Here is a 20,008-nt window from a genome sequence, read left to right as displayed (position 1 = left end):
CATTAGCCTTTCACAAGTACTGTAAGCTTAATCCCCGTTTTAGGGGGGCGTTTTTTCCCCCCCTGCTATTCAATGCATTCGGTTTGCGAGAACGCTGCTAGCAGTGACCCCTCCATGATCGGGAATCCCTGCACTGGTAAAATCTCTCTGCCTTTGTTCTAACTCTTAGGCCCCGACGTCTATGTACCTTGCTAAAAAATCACCTCAAATCATTTAAGCATTTTTTTGCATTAAATTATCAGCCCGCCGATATACCGCGGACTTGGCGGGTGTCTCCCGGCGGCGGGTACCTCAATACCCAATCTCAACAAAGTGAATTAGGTGACGAGCCCTTGAGTCACATAAGTCATCCACCGTCCGTAGAGCCGCGGACCCCTGATCTATATCCATACCGCCTTGCCGATGCAGCCAAGGTGGGGACGGCCAGCTGTGTTGCGGCCTCGTCACCAAATATAGCCCCATGCAGGCGGAAGCTGTTGGCCGAGGCCGCAGTCGGATTGCAATATTTTACTCACAAAGTAGCTCTAACCGCCTGTCTCTATCCACCTCAAGCGGCACGGGAGATTAGCGTCGAGATTGGAACTCGCAGTGGGAAGGCTTGTAGAGCGGGAAAAAGAGGCACCGCCAGTATGTGCCGGAGATGTTCCCAGAGAGCGGGGCTCGGCCGCATGCTCGTAGCTGTCATAAAGTCATACTCAGATCGTTTTCTTCGCCTCTTCCCAATCAAGGTCTCTGACCAAGCCTGATTGCTTCTCGAATCCACGACAGATGTCCAGGATGCAGACCACCGACAAGATGGGATCTTGGCTACGCAGAGTCGTGGTTGCCTTGGCCTTGGTGCCCGGTCTCATTGCATTTCCTCTCGGGGACTCATACACCTCCATGGCAATCAATGGACTATTCGCCAGGCAGTCAAACGATGACTTTGACCCCGAGGATCTGTCTTTCATCACCAAGATGGCTGCTGTCGGAGATTCGTACTCTGCGGGCATAGGCGCCGGCGAGAGACTCGGAGATATCAGGCAAGCATTCATCGAGGGCAGTGGTGAGTCTTTCATCTGTTCGATGTAGTGTGCGCTAGATTATCTTCCCTACGAGCTGCTAACAATGACGAGTTTCAAGACTACTCGTGCAGTCGCTACGAACACTCCTACCCACAGCTTATCCACACGGATGGAAGACTTGGTAACCCTTCAACGCGGTCCTTTCAGTTCAAGTCCTGCTCAGGGGCTGTGGTAAAAGACGTGGTTGAGAAGCAGATACCCAGCCTCGACTCTTTGCAGCAGGTTATCCTTCTCTCAGCCGGTGAGTTGTACTAGCCACAGACTTGTTCGGGATGCTGTACTGACACAGGTACAGGTGGCAACGACGCCGAACTCACTCAAATCCTCAACCACTGCGTCTTTCAATGGGCTTCCTTCACAAGCGCTGGAGCGGAATTTGCAAAGGCGGCGGCGGAGACGTTGCAGGCTCCTTGGCTAGAAAAGTTGTACCACTGGTTCGACAATGCGGTAACATGCGAAGAGCAGCTGGATCGTAGCGAAGCTATCATCAACTCGGACAACTTCCGCGCCAGTCTTGACACTGTTGCTCAAGGGTTGAAAACAAAATTAGCACCGGGGTTAGTGAGCTTCCACTGCAAGGCTTCTAGAGATTTCTGCTAACGTCTACAAGTGGCATGGTTTACTGGACTGGGTATGTTGGGATTCCAAGCAGTGTTGGAACTTTCACTGACAAACCCTTAGCTATGCCAAGTTCTGGGGCGAAGCATTGACTAGCGAATGCGATTCCGTCTCGTGGATGGCGTGGGCCTTTGTAAGCCTTTGAAACTTGAAACCCATTCAGACAATAACGGCTGACGAGAACGCAGCATAGTCTTATTATCAGCCAGCCAAAAGCCTACTTGACTAGTGATCGCCGCAGACGGATGAATGTGCTCGTCGAGTTGATGAATTCCAAACTGGTACGTTGGATCAACAAAACATTTACCAACGTCGTTTTTGAACTGACACGTTGTGTAGGCTGCTGCTGTTGAACGAGCAGGGTCGAGCTTCGAGTTCGTGGACTACGATCGCTACCCCGGCCTGGTCAAAGGACGCTTTTGCGAGCCAGGTGTCAATGAAGCCTCCGGCAGCGGCATAAACGAAGAGAGGTACTTTCAAGACAATATAAACCACGGCTAAGTCGATCATGTAGACAACAGAATTGCAGCTGACATCGGGCACTACAGATTCGGTCTCATGTTCTACGAGATGAACTCCTTGGATCCGCTTGGGAACAGCCCTTGGAAACGGAGCCTGGATCCATTGTCCGAAGGCACCACTGAGTCTATCATGAATGCGCTCGCTGAGCTGTATAGTCTTACGGACGACGAAGCCGTCCTTGCCGGGGAACAACAAATGAGGCTAGCTAGTGCAGAAGAGACGAAAATCAATGCCTTGGCGGACGGTCTTGCGATACCGAAACCACTTCCGGATGGGTGAGGAAATTCCTCTCCTAAAACCTTTTTAGTCCCATTAGCTAACGAGTTGCGGCGGCCCTATAGATATGGTCGAGTGTTCCATCCCACGATGCTGCTGCATCAGGTGATTGCGAACCTGGTCATCTTCCACATGAGCAACTGGAACTCCAGGAATCACAACATAGAGGGATTGCCAGAGATTGTAGATGTGGATATGGGAACCTGCCCTCTGGAGACTAACAGGGGCGTGATGCGCTACCGAGGTACGGCGCCTGGAAAGGAGGTCAAGCCCGGGACAGAGCTCCGCATCCTTTGTGCCGGTGACTCCATCACGGTTGGGTTCCTTAGCGACCAGAACGGCGGAGATGGCAACGGGTATCGGCTGAAGCTCAAGCAAGACCTCTCCCGGGACGAGGTCGTCTATGCTGGAACCGTATCCGGGGGCTCCATGCGAGACGGCTACTATGCAGCCTGGTCTGGAAAGACCATTCAGTATATCGCGGACCACATCGGTCCTTCGTTGGAGCAGCGGCCAAACATCATCCTGCTCCACGCCGGTACAAACGATATGAATCCCAATTCGGGCATCTCGACCGAAGGCAACGACCCTGCAGGCGCGGCTGATCGGCTCGGGAAGTTGATCGACCAGATGTTTAAGGCCTGTCCTGATGCCGTCGTCATCGTGGCTATGATTGTCAACACGTGCGACGAGAACCAATCACCTCGGACGAAGTCATACCAGTCCCTGATCCCGGGAGTGGTGAGCCTGCGCCGCAATGCTGGCAAGCACGTCTTGGCGGCAGACTTTACCTCATACCCCCTCAGCTCCCTCCAAGACTGCATCCACCCGACCAACGATGGCTACCACCTCTTCGGTGACTATTGGTATGATTTCATCACACAGATCCCCAAAGACTGGATCAACGATCCAGTCGAACCTCTGACCCGCGGCCGCAATGGCGGGATTGACACGAATATCCCGCCACCTGACTGGGGCGTCAGCCCCGTGAAGCCCGGGAGATCAAACGACGTCCGAGTTGCCTACGAATTTGCGAGCTACGCGGACAGGTCCAGCTGCAAAATCACTCCCCGTTGGTATTGGACCGGCGGCTCTATTGCTCTGGGTGGCGTGGGCCATAATGGAGACTGGCATTATAACAAAGGATGGGTGGAGGCGGGACAGGTTGCCAGTGGGCTGAAGCGCGACCCTAAATACGTGAGGTTGCATGATATGAATGGAGATGGGAAAGCTGATTACGTCTGGCTTGAGCCGGACACGGGCGAGATCACCTGCTGGATCAACAACTTGCCCGAGCCTTGGGCCCCGGCGGGAAATAACGGCGGCGTCATTGGCAGTGGTGGAGTTGGGCCTGCCGACTCGATCTACCTTGCTGACATGAACGGTGACGGTTTGGACGACTACTTGGTTGTTAACCCAGATAACGGCGCCGTACGGATCTGGTGGAACTACGGTCCCGACTCCAATTGGGTTAATGGATGGAAATTTGTCGAGGGCGGCGAAATAGCCACTGGAGTGCCGCACGCCAACTGGGACACCCTGCGCTTTCCTGACATCAATGGCGACGGCCGAGCCGATTACGTGTATATCGGAGAGCACGGAGCTCTGAAACACCACATGAACACGGGAACAGCTGGGGGACAGGACCCCCTTTTCATTGCCATGGGCGGCATCGCGACGGGTGCGTCAGAAGACATTTCGGCCATCGTCTTTGCCGATATGGACGGCGATGGGCGGGACGATTATCTCATTTGGGACGATGATGGTGGCTTGACTGGTTATTTAAACCAGCAAACCAATAGGGAGGGCGTTCCGTTGTATATCGCCCAGGGTCCGCCCAAGACTATCGCCGATGGTATCGGGCAGCGACCCAGTTCAATCCGCCTGAGTGATCTTGACGGCGACGGAAAAGACGATTACGCATATGTCGACCAAGACGGCGCGATTTGGCTTTGGTGGAACCGCGGTACCGCCGATACGAGTATGACTATCGACGGCCTGCGTTTCGCTGACATCGACGGTGACGGTGTAGACGACTACGTTTGGCTAGATCCTGTTTCCGGCGCGCCCACTGTTTTTATCAACAAAGGTTTCAACGCCCTTGACCCCCTCGCCTGGCTGTGGCAACCCCTTAATGGCGGCAGCCCCATTGCGTCTGGCGCCGCGCCCGCCGCGCATGTCAAGTTCGGTGACATAGATGGAGACGGCAAAGACGATTATGTCGTCCTCGACTCCCAAACAGGCGCACTGGACTTGTACCTGAACAAGGGCGAGGACCGCGATTTCGTCAACGGCTGGCGCTGGGAGCCCTTTGGGCAGATCGCGTCAGGCCTGGGTCCTGGTGCCAACGTGCGCATCGCGGATATCGACGGCGATGGCAAAGACGACTACATCTTCCTGCACCCCAACGGCGGTCGCACGACCATCTACCGCAACGTCTTCGACGCCAAGCAGCCGGGCGCGGCACACTGGCGGGCTCTGCCCGAGGCGGACGCTTCAGGGATCGGGCAGCGGCCCAAGGAGATTGAGCTGGTCGACGTCAACGGAGATGGCAAGGCAGACTACGTGTGGACGTCCGCGCTCGACGGCCGCGTAAAAGTCTGGTTCAACGACTACCCGAACCAGCCGACGTGGCTCGCCCAAGGGGAAATCGCAGGCGGGGTGGGCACCTCGGGCGCCAACGTGCGCTGGGCGGACCTCCAGGGCACCGGGAGGGCGAGCTACATCGCCGTGGACCCGAACACCGGCGGCCTCGCGGCGTGGCTGAACGGGTGTGACGATATGGGTCCCAAGCGCTCGCGGCCCACGCCCGGCAAGAGCAAGCCGGCGCCGCCAAAGGATTCGCCGTGTTTCAGCGACGAGACTTGTCAGAGCTACGGATGCCCTGGCGGTGGGGATGCGCGGTGCACGGCCTCAGGTGGGCCTTATTCAGGAAATTGCGTGTGTGGTGACGTGAGTCGAATTTTTGTGTTTGGGAACGGGACCTATGCGTCGAGGAATGGGACTGCAAGGCTGAGGGTGGCGCAAGGGTTGGGTAACTCAAGCGCACTGGGTGGGACCCAGAATTTAACGGATAGGGCTGAAAGGGTGGTCAGAAGTGGGGCTGTTCAATTAGCTTCCTAAAACAGTGAGAGTGGCCATGATGTTACAAAAGATTTTATGATAACGTGGATGTACATGACCCGGATCAGGACATGACCCGGATCATTTTTCCGACATTGACCATCTTTTCATTTCGACACGTGTTTTTTCCACCACCAACAATGGAATCGCCAAACCGTAAAGCCCAAATTAATTTTGCGCTAAAAGACTTTCGATCGGCTACAAAAATTAGCATTCGAGCGGCGGCGAAACGGTATGGTGTACCGTTTTTTACGTTACACGCCCGAATAAACGGTCGCGTTTTTTTGACCGACCGTTAGCCAGGTAATTAATTTTTAACGCAAAGCGAAAAGGAAGTAATTATCCGATATATATTGGACCTGGATTTCCGAGGATTTCCGCCCCAAATTGCTAACGTGGCCGCGATGGCCGACCATATTTTCGTTGCGCGGAACGCGCGACCAATCGGGATTCGTTGGGCGAATCGTTTCGTCCAACGACGTATAAAGTAAAGGACGCGTTTTTTTCGCGTTTACGATTTTTAAAAGGCTTTGTGCGAAAATCCTGACGCGTTAAACGCGTGGTTTCGTTTGGTGGCCAATATAAAGGCCAAATACGGTATTTAGAATTGCGATATTTATAATTTCGACGAAACCGGTTTTATAATGGGTTAAATTTGCGGCCATATGGTTGTAATCGGGTCCGAAAAACGCGGAAAAAGCAAACAAATACAGCCTGGTAATCGAAAATGGGCGATTGCAATTTGCTGTATTAATGGCGACGGCTACGATATGCCCCTATATTTTATCGTTAAAAACGTTTACCATTTTGCGAATTGGTATATAAAGGGCGGTTTTCCCGTATTTTGGCGTATAAAAACTATTTCCAATAGATGGATAAATAACGAAACAGGCCTGGATTGGGTTCGGTATTTCGATTATTATACAAAATCGCGGATAAAAGGCGCATATCGGATATTGGTATTCGATGGGCATGCTAACCACCAATCGCCAAAATTCGAAAGTTATTGCAAAAATTACAATATTATTCCGTTTTGTTTGCTTATTTATTCATTTTATTTTACCCAACCATTTAACGTCGGAATATTTAATGTTTTAAAACGGACGTACGGTTAAAAAATTAACGATTTTATCCGGGCCCACATTATTAATATTAGCAAAGTCGATTTTTTTTTGGTTTTTGTAGCGGTTTATAAAAAGTTTATAATAAAAAAAAATATAATTGGGGGTTTTTGAAAAGCCGGGATTATTCCCCATAACCCGGAAACGGTTATATTTAAACTGGATGTTAAATTACGGACGTTTTTACCCAAAAAACCTATTTTTCCCACCACCGAATTTTGGGTTTTTCAAACGCCGTATAACCCGATAAAAGCTATTTATTAATTAACGTTTGTTAAAATTCGAATTGGCCATCATCAAAATAACTTTCCTATACCAATTTTTAAAACTGTAAAACAATTGGCAAAAAAATTAAAATTAATTGCTTATCGAATTACATTTTTTAAAACAGAAAACCACAATTTTCGGAAGGTTAACGAAACGTTTAACAAACGACGCAGGGCCAAAAAAACACGTGTCCGCGAAAAAGGATTATTTACGGTATAAAAAATTCAAAATTTGTTGCAATTAAAAAACGATAATGGTTCGATACAGGAGGAAAAAAGTGAAAATGGGGAAAAAAATAGTGCGCAATATGCCACCAAACGGCGCTGTGGCAATTGCGGTAACACCGGACATAATTCGCGCACCTGTTAGGAGGATGAAGAAATGTTTGATGTATATAGTTCCGATTGCATTGAGGTTAAATAAGCAACGCTGGCGTTGTAATTCAGGTTGGAAATAAACGCGTTTTGAAAAGTGATCCGGGTCATGTCCTGATCCGGGTCATGTACATCCACGTTAATTTAAAAGTTAATCTACCCTAGTAATTTCAGTAGAACTTATAATAGTTGGGTAAAAATGAAATGCAAATATTTTCATTGAAATTAGAGAAGTCATGACATAATGCTGTTTATATAAGGACTTTTTTTTTTAGTTAGTTATTTATTTTAATATCTTTTTAATTTTCCAAACGTTATATTTGGTACGGGTATTTTCCAGATTATGCAGACTGTGCTGAAGGAAACCTGCTTCTAATTAACATAATGAAAATTATTACAAATGCTGCATTAGCCCTCCATTTGGATTCAATTCTTATTATAAGCGTTCGACAATAGTCAACCATTGTTTTCGACCGTTATTCTTTTTTGTTTGCTTTGCGCATATACATTTACTATCTCGACTTGGCATTTTCTCCGATACGTACTATACAAGTTATATTCACGATTTCACAAGATTAAACTCACATTACTTATTCTTGCCACCGCCTTCACTGGAGCGCTGGCAACTAGCTGTTGGTATGTTTTACTTGTATTTGTTATGCTTCAGTCAGCGCTAACAAACATGGCAGGTGCATCAGTAAGGGTAAACACGACATCAATGAGGGTAAACACGATAATTACGAGACCGGCCGGGCGTGTCGTATGCTCGAGTCACAATTCTACGATGTAAATGATATCAACCCCGAAAATGTTAGACGTTTTTGTATTATGTCGGGTTTTGACCTGTCGAAATGGGTAGAAGTAAGACTCTTATTACACAAACTAAACAAAAAAATGTAAACTGCCACTAACTGTCCCAAATAGGCTTGTAAGGCACGAGGGAAAGTGGATGGGAAATGCAAGCCCGAATAGGATCCTGTTCAATTGGATGATGAACTGTGTGGGAACGAAACAAACGGTCAAATTATACCGTGCAGAAAACTTTGCTCTTTCATTTTGCCAATTGCTTGGTAGAAGCTACGAAACGTGTTAGATTAGAGGTGTTGTACCTCCTTTCTATCGGCGTGCGCGACAACATAGCTATTATTTATCCCAACGCCAAGTTTGTAATCGTAAATGATGTCAAATACTGGTTCTCCCACTCAAGCCAATAGAGATGCTTTTATTAGTACGCGCCTGGACGACCCATGGGCAAGACGGTTTGAGGAGAGTCATTAGTAGCCTCGCCTTTCAGCAAAGAAAAACAAAGGGCGCGTTTCCGGCACTTTGTTTTTGTTTAGCCTGGCGTGAGCAAGCTCAGTAAGAGATATAACGGGAGGCACGTCTGCATGTTAATCTGTCTTGGATGGCAAGGGAGCTGTAGCAGAGGCGCATGAGTTTAGTCGTAATGGTGGAATTTGCACTGACTTTCATGTTTAAAAGACAACCACACATTCCATAGTCGCTTCACAACTTGGATTGAGTATTTCCATTGAAAGATCCGCCTTAGAGTCGGCACGATTAATAAGTAAGGCTCTGCTGCCCTGTCAACGTTTAAATGGTAAGCGAAGAATATAATATTAACAAAGATCCGTGCGTAGTGTTAGAACAGAGTATGCCAGGAAATATTTAATGACGTAAACAGGCTTGACCTGTCAGTCAATTTTACAGCTGCTTATAACTTGGAATGAATATCTTTCCAAGATAGATAACTCGGCCTTCCCCTATATCACCACCTATCGCTTAACCCTTATAGCAGGAAGTGGGTGTTGGCCTCCCACTACTATTGCATTTCAAAGTTGATGGCAGATAATGGCAGATGATGACTCATTGAAGTTGATTGTTGACTAATATGTGGTGGACAAGACCGAGAAGGCTAGATGGGCCGAGGGTTGTAGAAGCTGTTCATTATATCTTTCAATATTACTTGCGCTGCCTTGAAGGCTGGAATTGCAACTCGTGTCATTACTGCCTCCTTACATATTAGGAGACGAGAGCAGTAAATCCTCAGGCCGCAGCTGCAATAATTAATGCTTCTCGATGATTCTGGACTGAGCATTCCCAGGTCTGTTCGAATTATATCTGGGGTAGAGTCTCAAATTTCGACGCTCATGTCACAAATTAACCGGCAAACCCTAGAAAAGTGTCAAAGGTCAGTCCTAGGATAACTAGACTAAGATCTCGCCGTCCCAAGTACCAAACCAGCAGGATCCTGAGTAGTAGAATCACCCCACGTAGCTTCCCATCCGTTATCATCCAGATACTTCTTCCACCCTCTGTCATCATCATCCAAATTCCGCGACACCTCTGGAATGACAAATAATGCCACTGCAGCACCCAACACGGCAAACCCTGACCCTATTAAGAATGCAACCTGGTCTCCCTTGGCTGAGTCGTCAGTATAAGCATTGAGAATAGCAGTAAATACCTGCGTCCCAAGAGCGGCTCCAACCTTGCTCCACGCTGCAACCATCCCCATCATCTGACCTCTGATCGACGTAGGGAAGCATTCTGTCGACGTGATGACCACTGTGCTTCCAGGTCCGACCTCGCCCAACGTAAGGAACACTCCATACATGACCACAAACAGAGGAAAGACGTCTTGGATAGGCCCGATCGCGCCACCTAGTACAAAACCCAAGATGGCTTGCAATGCGAACCCCAACGCCATCGTTCGACGCCGTCCGATCTTGTCAGAAAGGTAACCACCCAGGAACGGTCCCGGGATGTAGAAGCAGTTGATAACGACACCCCAGCCGAGATTCTTGATTAGGCTATCCCCAACGTTGACCCGGGAGATGATGGTGGAGCTAAAGATTCCAAACGGGATGCTAATCCAGTTGTACAAGAACCAGGTGCCCGAGCAGCCTAGAAGTGGCCGCCAGTACCGCTTTAATGCGAGGAGGTATGGGGTGCGTTGTTTTCTCATCGCGCTGCGTCGGTACGCCGTCGACACTGCCATGCGGACTCTGAACCAAAAGATGACGAGGGGAGGGAGAGCGCCGAGCGCAAATGAGACGCGCCATACCACGACGTACTTTTCCGTCGCCTGCTCGCCCACAATGAGCAGCAGTAGAAGTGGCACCAGACCCGCCCAGACGTAACCCAACGATGCAGAGAGGTCAGCCAACATGGCAAACATGAAGCCGCGGTGTTTACGGTGCGCGGCGGATTCATCAGTCGCTTCGGCTGCTCCCGCTCCTGCGACTGGGTATTCTCCTCCTGCGCCGACGCCCGCGACTCCCCTCGCCACGATGAGCATCCAGAACATGCCCGTCTCAGAAGTGCCCGATGCGCCGGCACTCATGGCGATACCAAGGACGAGGAGGATTGTGGTGGCGACTGCGCCTGTCTTGCGGCCGAGTTGGTCGGCAACAACACCAAAAAGAAGCATGCCGATTATCATACCGATGAGAAAGGCGTTGGAAAGCCGCTGACGGATCTCGGAGGTCAGGGAGGACGGGTAGAGGATGGCGAGGATGAGGTTGACGTTGCCAATGACGGCTGCATTGTAGCCATCTGATCCGATGGCCAGGCCAGAGAAGAGGATCATGAGCCAGACGGACAACCTGCTAAAGTATGTTTTTTCCGTTGTTGCCGTTTCGATGTCGGGTTGCTCCATGGTGGAGGGTTGCTTTGTTTTATCATGATTGGCGTGGTTGGCGCCAAGTTGAATTTGTGAGTTTGGATCTGCCATTTTGAACGATGTCGTGTCCAGCAATTCCTGATGTTCAGATCTCGGTCGGGCTGAGCTGGTGAGAATGTCAGTGATCGCTTTCCAACAACACAAGGAATCAACGCCATTTTTGAGAGCTTACAACCCTGGCTATCATTCAGCTTCGGACCATATCGGAGCTATAATCTCCAATCAAGGAGTGTATCAGTTGAATCTTGGGTGCGGAGACTGATGGCAGGGTGCCACGCGTTTACTGGGTCGACAGGCTGGTAGGACGCTTTGCTGGTATAGGTATGCAAGTATTTGTCTCCGTGCAGCCGTGCGACGCTATAACCGCCTGAAAGCGTTTGTTCCATGTGAAAACCACAAAATCTTTTGTTTGTCTTGTTTATTTTCCTTTGTTTCTTTTTTCTGTCAAATCCAATGCTTTCCCTCTTTCCTTCCGTTCAATTGTTGTCACTATCAACCACTGATGTTACATTACAGGCATTATCCCAGCACATCCCCAGCTTATCAACCAACCCCACTATCGGAGTCCCTCCGGACACGGCCGAAGGTTTGATCTTTTGTTCTGCCGACGACGTTGATTTGATTCTTGCCACAACATGCGATCCAACGGTCATCCTCGAAGTATCTCAGCTCAATTCAGATGGAGAAATCTTTGCACATTCCATTGCGGCAATCGCCCAACCCACGTACCCCCACCTGGAAATCATGGTTTGGCGCTGTTTGCGTCTCGGCGCTCGTGCTTAGTGCCCTTCGCACGTGGTCGCCGACAACCACAGGGAAGCTAGAACGCGTTCAGAAATGTGCCATCAAGAACCTTCATCGCAACACGTCGTTCCTTGACGTCCAACCAATCAAGTCCGATGAGTTCATTGAGCGACGTGATAGGCTGGCCAAGGCACTGGTTGCCGATGGCGTTGACGCTTTTGTGCTAGAGCCTGGCTATACTTTCCAGTAAGATTGCCTGATACCCAGACATCATGCAGGTTCAATACTGACACCCCTAGGTATTACGGAAACATTTCCCAGCAGGACTGGGAACCATGGGAGCCCGAAGAACGACCTTTTCTCATGCTCATCCTCCCACAGACATCTCCAACCGGTGAGATTGTCGCCAAGACGTCTTTCCTGGCACCCCATTTTGAAGAAGGTCGCGTCCGCATGCTGGGTATCCCGTCACGGGACGAGAGGCTTGATATCGTCATTTGGGAGGAGCATTGGAACCCATACAAGACCCTGATGGAATCACACCTCTTCCACGATTCCAAAACTCCTACAGGCAAACCTACACCCAAACCAAAACTTATGATGGATGAGGAGATCCGTGACTTTATCGTACGCGGTCTAGACTCGGCTGGATTCGAGACTGTCGCTCTAGGTCCACAAGCCGATCTTGTTCGTCAGCTGAAGAGTCCCGCCGAGGTCTCCCTCCTACGGGCTGTCAACACTGGGACCGTCGAAGCCGTACGTGCCATGCGGCCCTGTCTCGAGCTTGGTCTGACCGAAGACGAAGTACGCGACATCCTCGATGCCTCTCTGCTCTCTATCGGCTTCAGTCTATTTTTCAACATTGTGCTGTTTGAAGAGCACGGTGCCCTCCCTCACGGCGGTTTCGTCACAGGATGGAAAAAGGTCACACCCGAGTCCATGATTGTCATCGACGTTGGCGCCCACTACCTAGGCTACAGTTCTGACATTTGCCGAAGCTTCTTCATCGACCCGCCCAAGTCCGCATCGTTCCGAACCAAGGCCGCAGAGGCAGTAGGATGGACCTCTCGAGGACGCACTGTCAACGACAACCTCCGCGCGGAAAAGAACCACGTCTGGGATGTAGTCTTTGCAGCACAGACAGCGGCCGCCCATGCTTTCAAGGCCAACGGCACAGCCGCAGATGTCGACATTGCAGCTCGCACCGTCATCGAAGATGCAGGATACGGCGACGCTTTTACACACCGCCTGGGTCATGGCATCGGTATCAAGGCTCATGAGCCGCCTTACCTCAACAAGTGGAACACGGGAGCGATTCTAAAGCCTGGCATGACATTTACCAATGAGCCAGGCATTTACCTCGAAAACAGATTTGGCGTTAGGCATGAGGACATTTACCTTGTCAAGGAGGATGGAGAGGCCGAGTTGTTGACGGGTAGGCGGGCTCGTGGGCCGTATGATCCGTAATAATTGTGACTTTGAGGGTTCCCGTAAAGTGACTGCAAGGTCGACGGGTATAGTAGCTCCCTGAAAAGGATGACTCAAACATACAATGCAACGCGCACTAGCACTAGCATGGCTGCACAGGCTGCGCTGCACCACTCACGCCTGCACAAGCCTCATCATGCATCAATCTCTATTTGAGCCGATAAGAGACGTGACTCGTGGCTTATAATTGACAAAAATAGACACGAAGTTTGCTCCAAATGTCCCATGTCAGTTTTTCTTACTTGTCTAATATGCTTCTACAATCGACGACGGATCCATGTCACCGCATCCCCGCGAAAAAAAAGAAAAGAAAAAAACTGTTTGATGATAGATTGTTCATCATTTGCTATCAATACAGCTACTTCGTACAATCCTGTGAACCTGTCGTGCGAGGCATTTGTTCGTACTACGATGAATCAAAACTTGGTGACTAAATAGCCTTTAAGAGCCAAGAGAGCGTTTGAACTTGGCAATGACTATTTTCGGGTAGTATACTTTGGTAATTTACAAGATCTTTCGAACATAATATGTCCTGGACCTACCGATGTTTGCAGAGGCAGACGCTTATGCATTTTGGACCACGATACTTAGAGTCACCACCACCCGTAGTATTGGTGCCAGTAGTACTCGTGTCATCCGCCCTTCGAATAAATCAAATACCGTTGCCATTGGGTTGAACGGAAGATCAATGGGAATTTCCAGCATTGGTTGGTAGGGCATTAACCGAAAGGCCACAGGCACCAAGGAGAATAGCTTTGAAAGGCAATATGCTTCGGAATCATTTGCAAGGGAGAAATCGAAGGTTGAGTGAGATAAATAGAAGGTACAACTTGAAAACAGCACGTCAGAAATGAAAGGCTTTGACAATGCAATGTGAATCTAATAAACTCGATGGTTTCAACCGCTGAATTGTACTCTCACGGCAGCTAAGTCATGATTGATGCAACGTATCACATGGCTTTATTTGCATTTGATGCACTTGTATACGTGGATTTTCGATACCTGGATTATCTTGTATTTTATTATTAACGGCAATATACTGCATTTGTAAAAAGCCTGGATATGTAGCAACTAAACCAGTAAAGTAGTGCAAGTAGCGTAGTATGCCAATAATAGAACAATTTATATTAAATGGGATATTGTTTAGCGATCTGCTTGGATAAGAACTAATTGAATGTTTTCCCGAGTAATCAAATAATATACTTGCATCAAAGAGCTCATGATTTTTTTCTTCTGATGAAGCTTTGCGCCATCTTGCTGTCTTTTTACAGGTTTTTCTACTTAATTCCGCTTAATATAATTTAATATAAGTTTGTGTAAATTTAGAGGAGCTCGGTGTCAAGTGGAGGCAATTTGAAATTAAATTAAGAAAACTAACCTTTATCCTCGTCCAAAGGCCATTTTAGCGGCCCTAAATTCGTTGCTTATTACATGTTGTCCAAAAGTAGAAGCCACCAAACTTTTACCCTCCAATTTCCCACGATTTTCACCTCCAGGCCAACGGCGAATGCTTTCGCTGTGCCAAGTCGGAGGTCGGGAGGTAATCCTACCATAATTCACCGGATATGGAGGTTTGAACTTCTTATATTAATAAGCTCCCCTGAGTTTTATATACTAATCTTTGATCAATTCGTCAAAAAGTTGACGGACTGTAATAATAATCGTCTTCGATCGGTTTTTTATTTGGCCTTATATATTGTCTAGCCGAGCTTTTATCCAAATGTAAAGGGCAAAGCTCCGGCCTGATAAATATATCCACATCTACATAAAAAAATGGGCTTAATTGTAACTCTATTTTATTATGCGCTGTATATAGTATAAATAAGTTTGCACGTCCCCGTTTTAATATTGCGATTATATTTACTAATTTGTGCACCTGGTACCCTGCATTTATGATTTAAAGCTGCCTATCCTAGCATTCGGAAATACCCGTTTGCGATAAATCGGATCAAATATCCCTGGGTCCCTTATTATCCAAAATCATGCTGCTTAGCACCTATTCCTGGAGCGGTATTATTTGTTTATACTAAAAACTATAAAACAATCCCGTTAACCGTGGATTTAATGTCCGCGAATACCACTTACTACTCACACACGTTTCTTTTTTCTTTTTCTTTTCTTTCTTTTTCTTTTTTAGAAAAAAGAAAAAGCTTTATTTTATTCGACATTCAGCGTAAACCTTTCCACGATTCACCCTCATAGCACTTATTCCCTCAAAATAAGCCTGCAATTTAGAAAATATGAAGCTTTTTACCCTTCTTCCCATCGCCGCACTGTCCCTCCAAGTTAGCGGCCAAAAATCGTTGTATTGCGCAATTAACTTGTGGGAAAACTCAGTGTGGGTAAGCATGTCGGAGTGGGCTGCAGTCGGCGTACCTCTCGAAGTTCCCTACACCCCGGAACTTACCTTTGAGGTCAAAACCGATGGCAATTGCAATCCTCTGAAATCAACACAGTTACCTAAGGGGGATTTCACGATCACTCGTCTTACTACTATGGAAACGCCAGAAGAGATCAGAAATTGGAACCGTGACTTATGTCCTCCAAGATGGGATCGGATTGAAGACATTGAAGAATAAACATCATATTTCAAAAATCAAATCAACTGCAGAAAGAATCTCCTATCCAGCCTTTATTGGTTCCACCGAGCTTCCCATCCCAATTCCAAGCTAGATGTTACAAGCGAGGCTTAAAATAAACAAAAGCCTGCCGAAACCCGCTCATGGGGGCCCGCGCCGGCCCAAGCAGGTTGGTCGGGTGGCCCGCGGGCTTTTTTGGCAGCCCGGGCCACCACCCCCCCTCCCCCTTTTCGGGCTTTGGCAGGGCTTAGTTAAAGTTTCGACCGAGTGTAAAATTAATAGTCTTCCACAGTTTAGTTGGTCGGTATTTTTTTTTTTCGAGCCTAGTTTTTATTAAGAGATCAATTGAAAAGCTCCAATTTGACAATTATATTTGAATAAACTTGTAAACTATCTCTAGACGTCAAATTTGATTTATTTTGTACACATCGGCTTAATTGCGGGTTATATTTTACCCTGCGCTAAATATAATATAAATGGGTTTGCTTTTACTGTGTTGGCCCTCAAATTATGCTTTTTAGTTCGTGCGACCCAGGTACCCTGGATTTATAATTCGGCATTGGTTTTCCTGACAAACGTATATTTATCCGGGGATACCCGTTACTATAATCAGGATTATATATCCCTGAGTAGGTGCCTAGGGAACCGAAATCATGCTGCTTCATGCACCTATCCCTGCCCGATTGGTTTTTGAAAAACCAAAAAAAAAAAAAAATCTTTGATAACCCCGTTGGTCGCAACTTCAATTATGATTAGTGCTGTGTACTACTTACACTCAGCTCTGTTTTTTTTTTCAACTTGATTCACGACTCCTCGCCGATTTTAATTAGCTACGCTATTTACAGTTATACCCCTCGACATAAATCTACACATTAGAAAATATGCAGCTTCATGACTACATTCCCGCATTGGCCTTCGTGGCAGGCATTGACAAATTGTATTGCATGGTTTCACTATTCGACCATCAAGGTTGGCTTAGCTCATCGCAGTGGAACCCAGTCGGTACACCTCTCATAGTGTCCTACGGACCTGAGCATCATCAGACCATTACGGTCAACACCGACAACGAATGCAAGCTTCTGCAAACAACAGACTTGCCTAAAGCAGATTTTCAGCTCAGAACTGGTCAATCTAAGATGACGCCAGAACAAGCCGCGAAATTGAACAAAGAGAGACCACCACCGAGATATATTAAGTCCCCAAGGCGGACGACTCACAGATAGTAGACAATATCTTACCATACGCCTCTGGTTGGACGGTGCGGAATATATGAACTTCCATCTTTGTTACTTGGGTACTGGGAGAATGTTATCAACTCCCAACTCCCTACCTACTAGTTATAAATCGAGTTAAATCATCAGTTGAAGGATAAATGTAATGTTTTAATGAGCTGCATGACAGGCTTTACTGGATGCTCCTTCGATGGGTTAATGTGCAAATAAACCAGATCACCTGCGGAAAATGTCACCCTGTCCAGGTCATTTGTTCTACCAAGTTTCCCATCCAGGCCTAATGTGACACGCGAGGTCCAAAATCGACCGCACATAATTTGACCTCCGGTAAAGTTAGCGAGGGTCAGCGATCTGTCACGGCCAGGATATGGCATCAATGTCATTGCGGCAAGTACGTCACATCTCTTGGCCTAACTGCAGGTTAAGACCAATGCCTCGATGAACCCCCTTGACGTGCTCAGCCTGCTCACTGAGCAAGCGATGGAAAGCCTCAACATTGTTTTGTCCCACGCTGGCGAGAGGAACTGTCACCTAAGGAATGCGGCCGTTCATCGCAAGTTGTAAATCTTATTTTGATGTTATCGCTTCCAATCCCCCGCAGCATCGGATTTGACACTCATCGATATCCTGAAGGTATTGTCCCTCGGAAAACGCAAGGGATAAGTTGATGCAGTCAGATGCTTGATGAAGAAGCCGGGCTAGTCGAACAAACCTGGGCCTCGGCGGCACAGACAGATACGGCGGCTTTGCAGCGCTGCTTGTCAACAAGACTCAGTTTATATATGTCAATGGTCACTTTCTAACCTGGCATTGATACTTGGTGTAGACGTACGAGGGGGGTTTGGGAGGGATGTGCCTACAATAGGGAGTAGCCTGTGACCTTTTTGTTTGTTCTTTTGGATATTGTGGAGCCCAACCCTCGAATATATAGGGCATTCTTGTCAAGTGGCCACTTTCAGTAGTCAGCAGTCACTTTCAAGTCCGACTCAGTATCAATACAGACGGAGACACTAAGACTTATTCCCCACCGGTACCTACCTACCTACTCACCTACCTATTAACCTGCTACTGGCCTCCCTACATTTACATGCTGTCTGTCCAGAAATAAACATTTTCACGGGTTTCAAATACCAATGCGAACGTAGATTGTGTATCATAAGTGTGACTATTAAATACTGAAAGTGCTTCTTGATGACAAGGTCCAATATAACGCCAAGCAGACTGTGAGTCGTCCCCATAGTACTGGAAATGGTTTTCCAACGATAATAAATCAACTCTTCCCCTTTTTTTTTCCATTGCAGCCACACAAGCCTTGGCTGTGACGGTGACTTCATTCAACAAAACGGCCCCCTAGGGCGGCAGGACAGTCTACGTCCCTTTAGTGAAGTGTGGCGGTTTACGTCAAAAACAAACCATTTGTATAGTATTTACAAGCCCTTCAATTCTCATGAGACGTGCTAGGCGATGTCCTCGCCTTCGGGTGGTATTGGTGGCTAGCTAGTAGCCAATGAGGCTCCCGCTGTGCAGATCGTGCAGATTGAGATCGGGTACTGGATGGCCGGAGGTGAGTGCTCGTTAGTCTAAACCTAATTTAGAGGCCGCCAGGCTCTTTCAAACGCTCGGTTCAGTATCTAAGTGACTTACATAGCATTCTTATTTTCCTTTATTTGGTTGTATAAAGCGCGGGCAAACTGATGATCGTTGTTCATGAACATATCGTATCTTCGATGGAAAAGGTTTCGACACCATGCTACGGCTAGATTAATTGGAAGGAATTGTTGTCGTCAGAATTATGAACAATCAAAATATTGCCTGTTGTGCTAAAGAAAATGTACATACCAAAACCGTATATCTGTTGATCGGTGTAACGCTTGGTCGGACCGGCCCATTCGTACTTATTCAGCTCCCCGAAATTTGCGTAAGTGTTGGTTTTACGATCATAATCATGATGGAGTTTCCAAGGTGTTTCAACACGTGCAGAAGTTTTGCCACCCACGATTCCAGCCACGCTACCCCCAGTATCCATTTGAAATAGAGCTCCAACGAAGTCGCAATTTCCATTTTCATCGCACCTGACCCGACCGTTTACCACTCCCCTACGGGTGTGGAACGGTAAAATTTTGTCAACACCTTTAACAGGGATGGTTTCGTAGATGGCATAAGATTGTTTTCCAGTTAGATCCAAATCAACACGTGCTTGACGGGCGAGATTTTGAACGAGAACAAAGCTTTCGGTGTGTGCGGCAGCCACGAATGGAGTAAGGCATAGCGAGATTAGAAGGAATAGGGGCGCCATGATGGATTTGATAGAGAATGGGTAGACAAGAATTTGTGAAGTGTAAAACGGGGATGCGCACTAGTAGCAGGTATTCTAAAGCCGAGAAAGCAAGTGCAAGATGATGTTCGAAGGAGTAAAATGTGTGAGTACATAAAGGCTTGGTGTCTTGCCAGTCGATGATGGTAATACTTAAGTTAACTAAAAGCTTGGAATGAAGGGTATAACCACCCTTTTGTATCGGTCCTGTAATTGTTTAATTCCTGCTCCTCCCAAAGTTACATATAAATAAATACCCGGGGTACTTGCTTGACTTTTGCCGGGATTGCCTAGTTTAATGTGTCATTTGCCCGCACTTATTTATACATCGGCAAATTAGGTACAAGTATACAGAATGTAATGAGCCTCTCTATAATTACTAATAATGGATCATTGGGTGTACTTACATAACCCTGGTACTTGAATAAAAATCCTATTCTGTACCAGTTCGCGCTTTGAACCTCTTTTTCTTAACGGGCTTACCGTAGCAGGCGGTCGGATAGCTTTTACATGCCCCTGAGTAATCAATCGCGGGTATTGCGGGGATAATACGAGGGATTTTATACACTAAGTCCGAAAATAACGAACGAGTTCGATGCCC

General features: G+C 47.6%; 4 protein-coding genes across 4 annotated transcripts; 2 read left to right on the top strand and 2 right to left on the bottom strand.

Moving 5' to 3' along the window:
• Positions 1-777: 777 nt before the first annotated feature.
• Positions 778-5,496, top strand: PgNI_09260 (uncharacterized protein; the record flags this gene model as incomplete). The annotated part of the gene is made up of 10 exons (XM_031129247.1): positions 778-1,045; positions 1,123-1,305; positions 1,360-1,621; positions 1,675-1,695; positions 1,746-1,815; positions 1,871-1,963; positions 2,022-2,152; positions 2,231-2,479; positions 2,546-5,397; positions 5,492-5,496. 10 exons carry the CDS (start codon positions 778-780, stop codon positions 5,494-5,496), a joined length of 4,134 nt encoding a protein of 1,377 aa, XP_030977791.1.
• A 4,081-nt stretch (positions 5,497-9,577) lies between these two features.
• Positions 9,578-11,026, bottom strand: PgNI_09259 (uncharacterized protein; the record flags this gene model as incomplete). Its single annotated transcript, XM_031129246.1, has 1 exon — positions 9,578-11,026. The coding sequence occupies one exon, from the start codon at positions 11,024-11,026 to the stop codon at positions 9,578-9,580; it is 1,449 nt and encodes a 482-aa protein (XP_030978271.1).
• Positions 11,027-11,729: 703 nt separating this feature from the next.
• PgNI_09258 (uncharacterized protein) lies at positions 11,730-13,562 on the top strand (the record flags this gene model as incomplete). The annotated part of the gene is made up of 2 exons (XM_031129245.1): positions 11,730-12,040; positions 12,094-13,562. 2 exons carry the CDS (start codon positions 11,730-11,732, stop codon positions 13,259-13,261), a joined length of 1,479 nt encoding a protein of 492 aa, XP_030978272.1. The 3' UTR covers positions 13,262-13,562.
• A 5,171-nt stretch (positions 13,563-18,733) lies between these two features.
• Positions 18,734-19,389, bottom strand: PgNI_09257 (uncharacterized protein; the record flags this gene model as incomplete). Its single annotated transcript, XM_031129244.1, has 2 exons — positions 18,734-18,849; positions 18,933-19,389. The coding sequence occupies 2 exons, from the start codon at positions 19,387-19,389 to the stop codon at positions 18,734-18,736; spliced, it is 573 nt and encodes a 190-aa protein (XP_030978266.1).
• Between the last annotated feature and the right edge of the window lie 619 nt (positions 19,390-20,008).

The sequence above is a fragment of the Pyricularia grisea genome (genome assembly GCF_004355905.1).
Source record: "Pyricularia grisea strain NI907 chromosome Unknown Pyricularia_grisea_NI907_Scaffold_7, whole genome shotgun sequence".
NCBI lineage: Eukaryota > Fungi > Ascomycota > Sordariomycetes > Magnaporthales > Pyriculariaceae > Pyricularia > Pyricularia grisea.
Note: the sequence above shows the minus strand (reverse complement) of the source record. Positions and strands in the feature narration are given on the sequence as shown.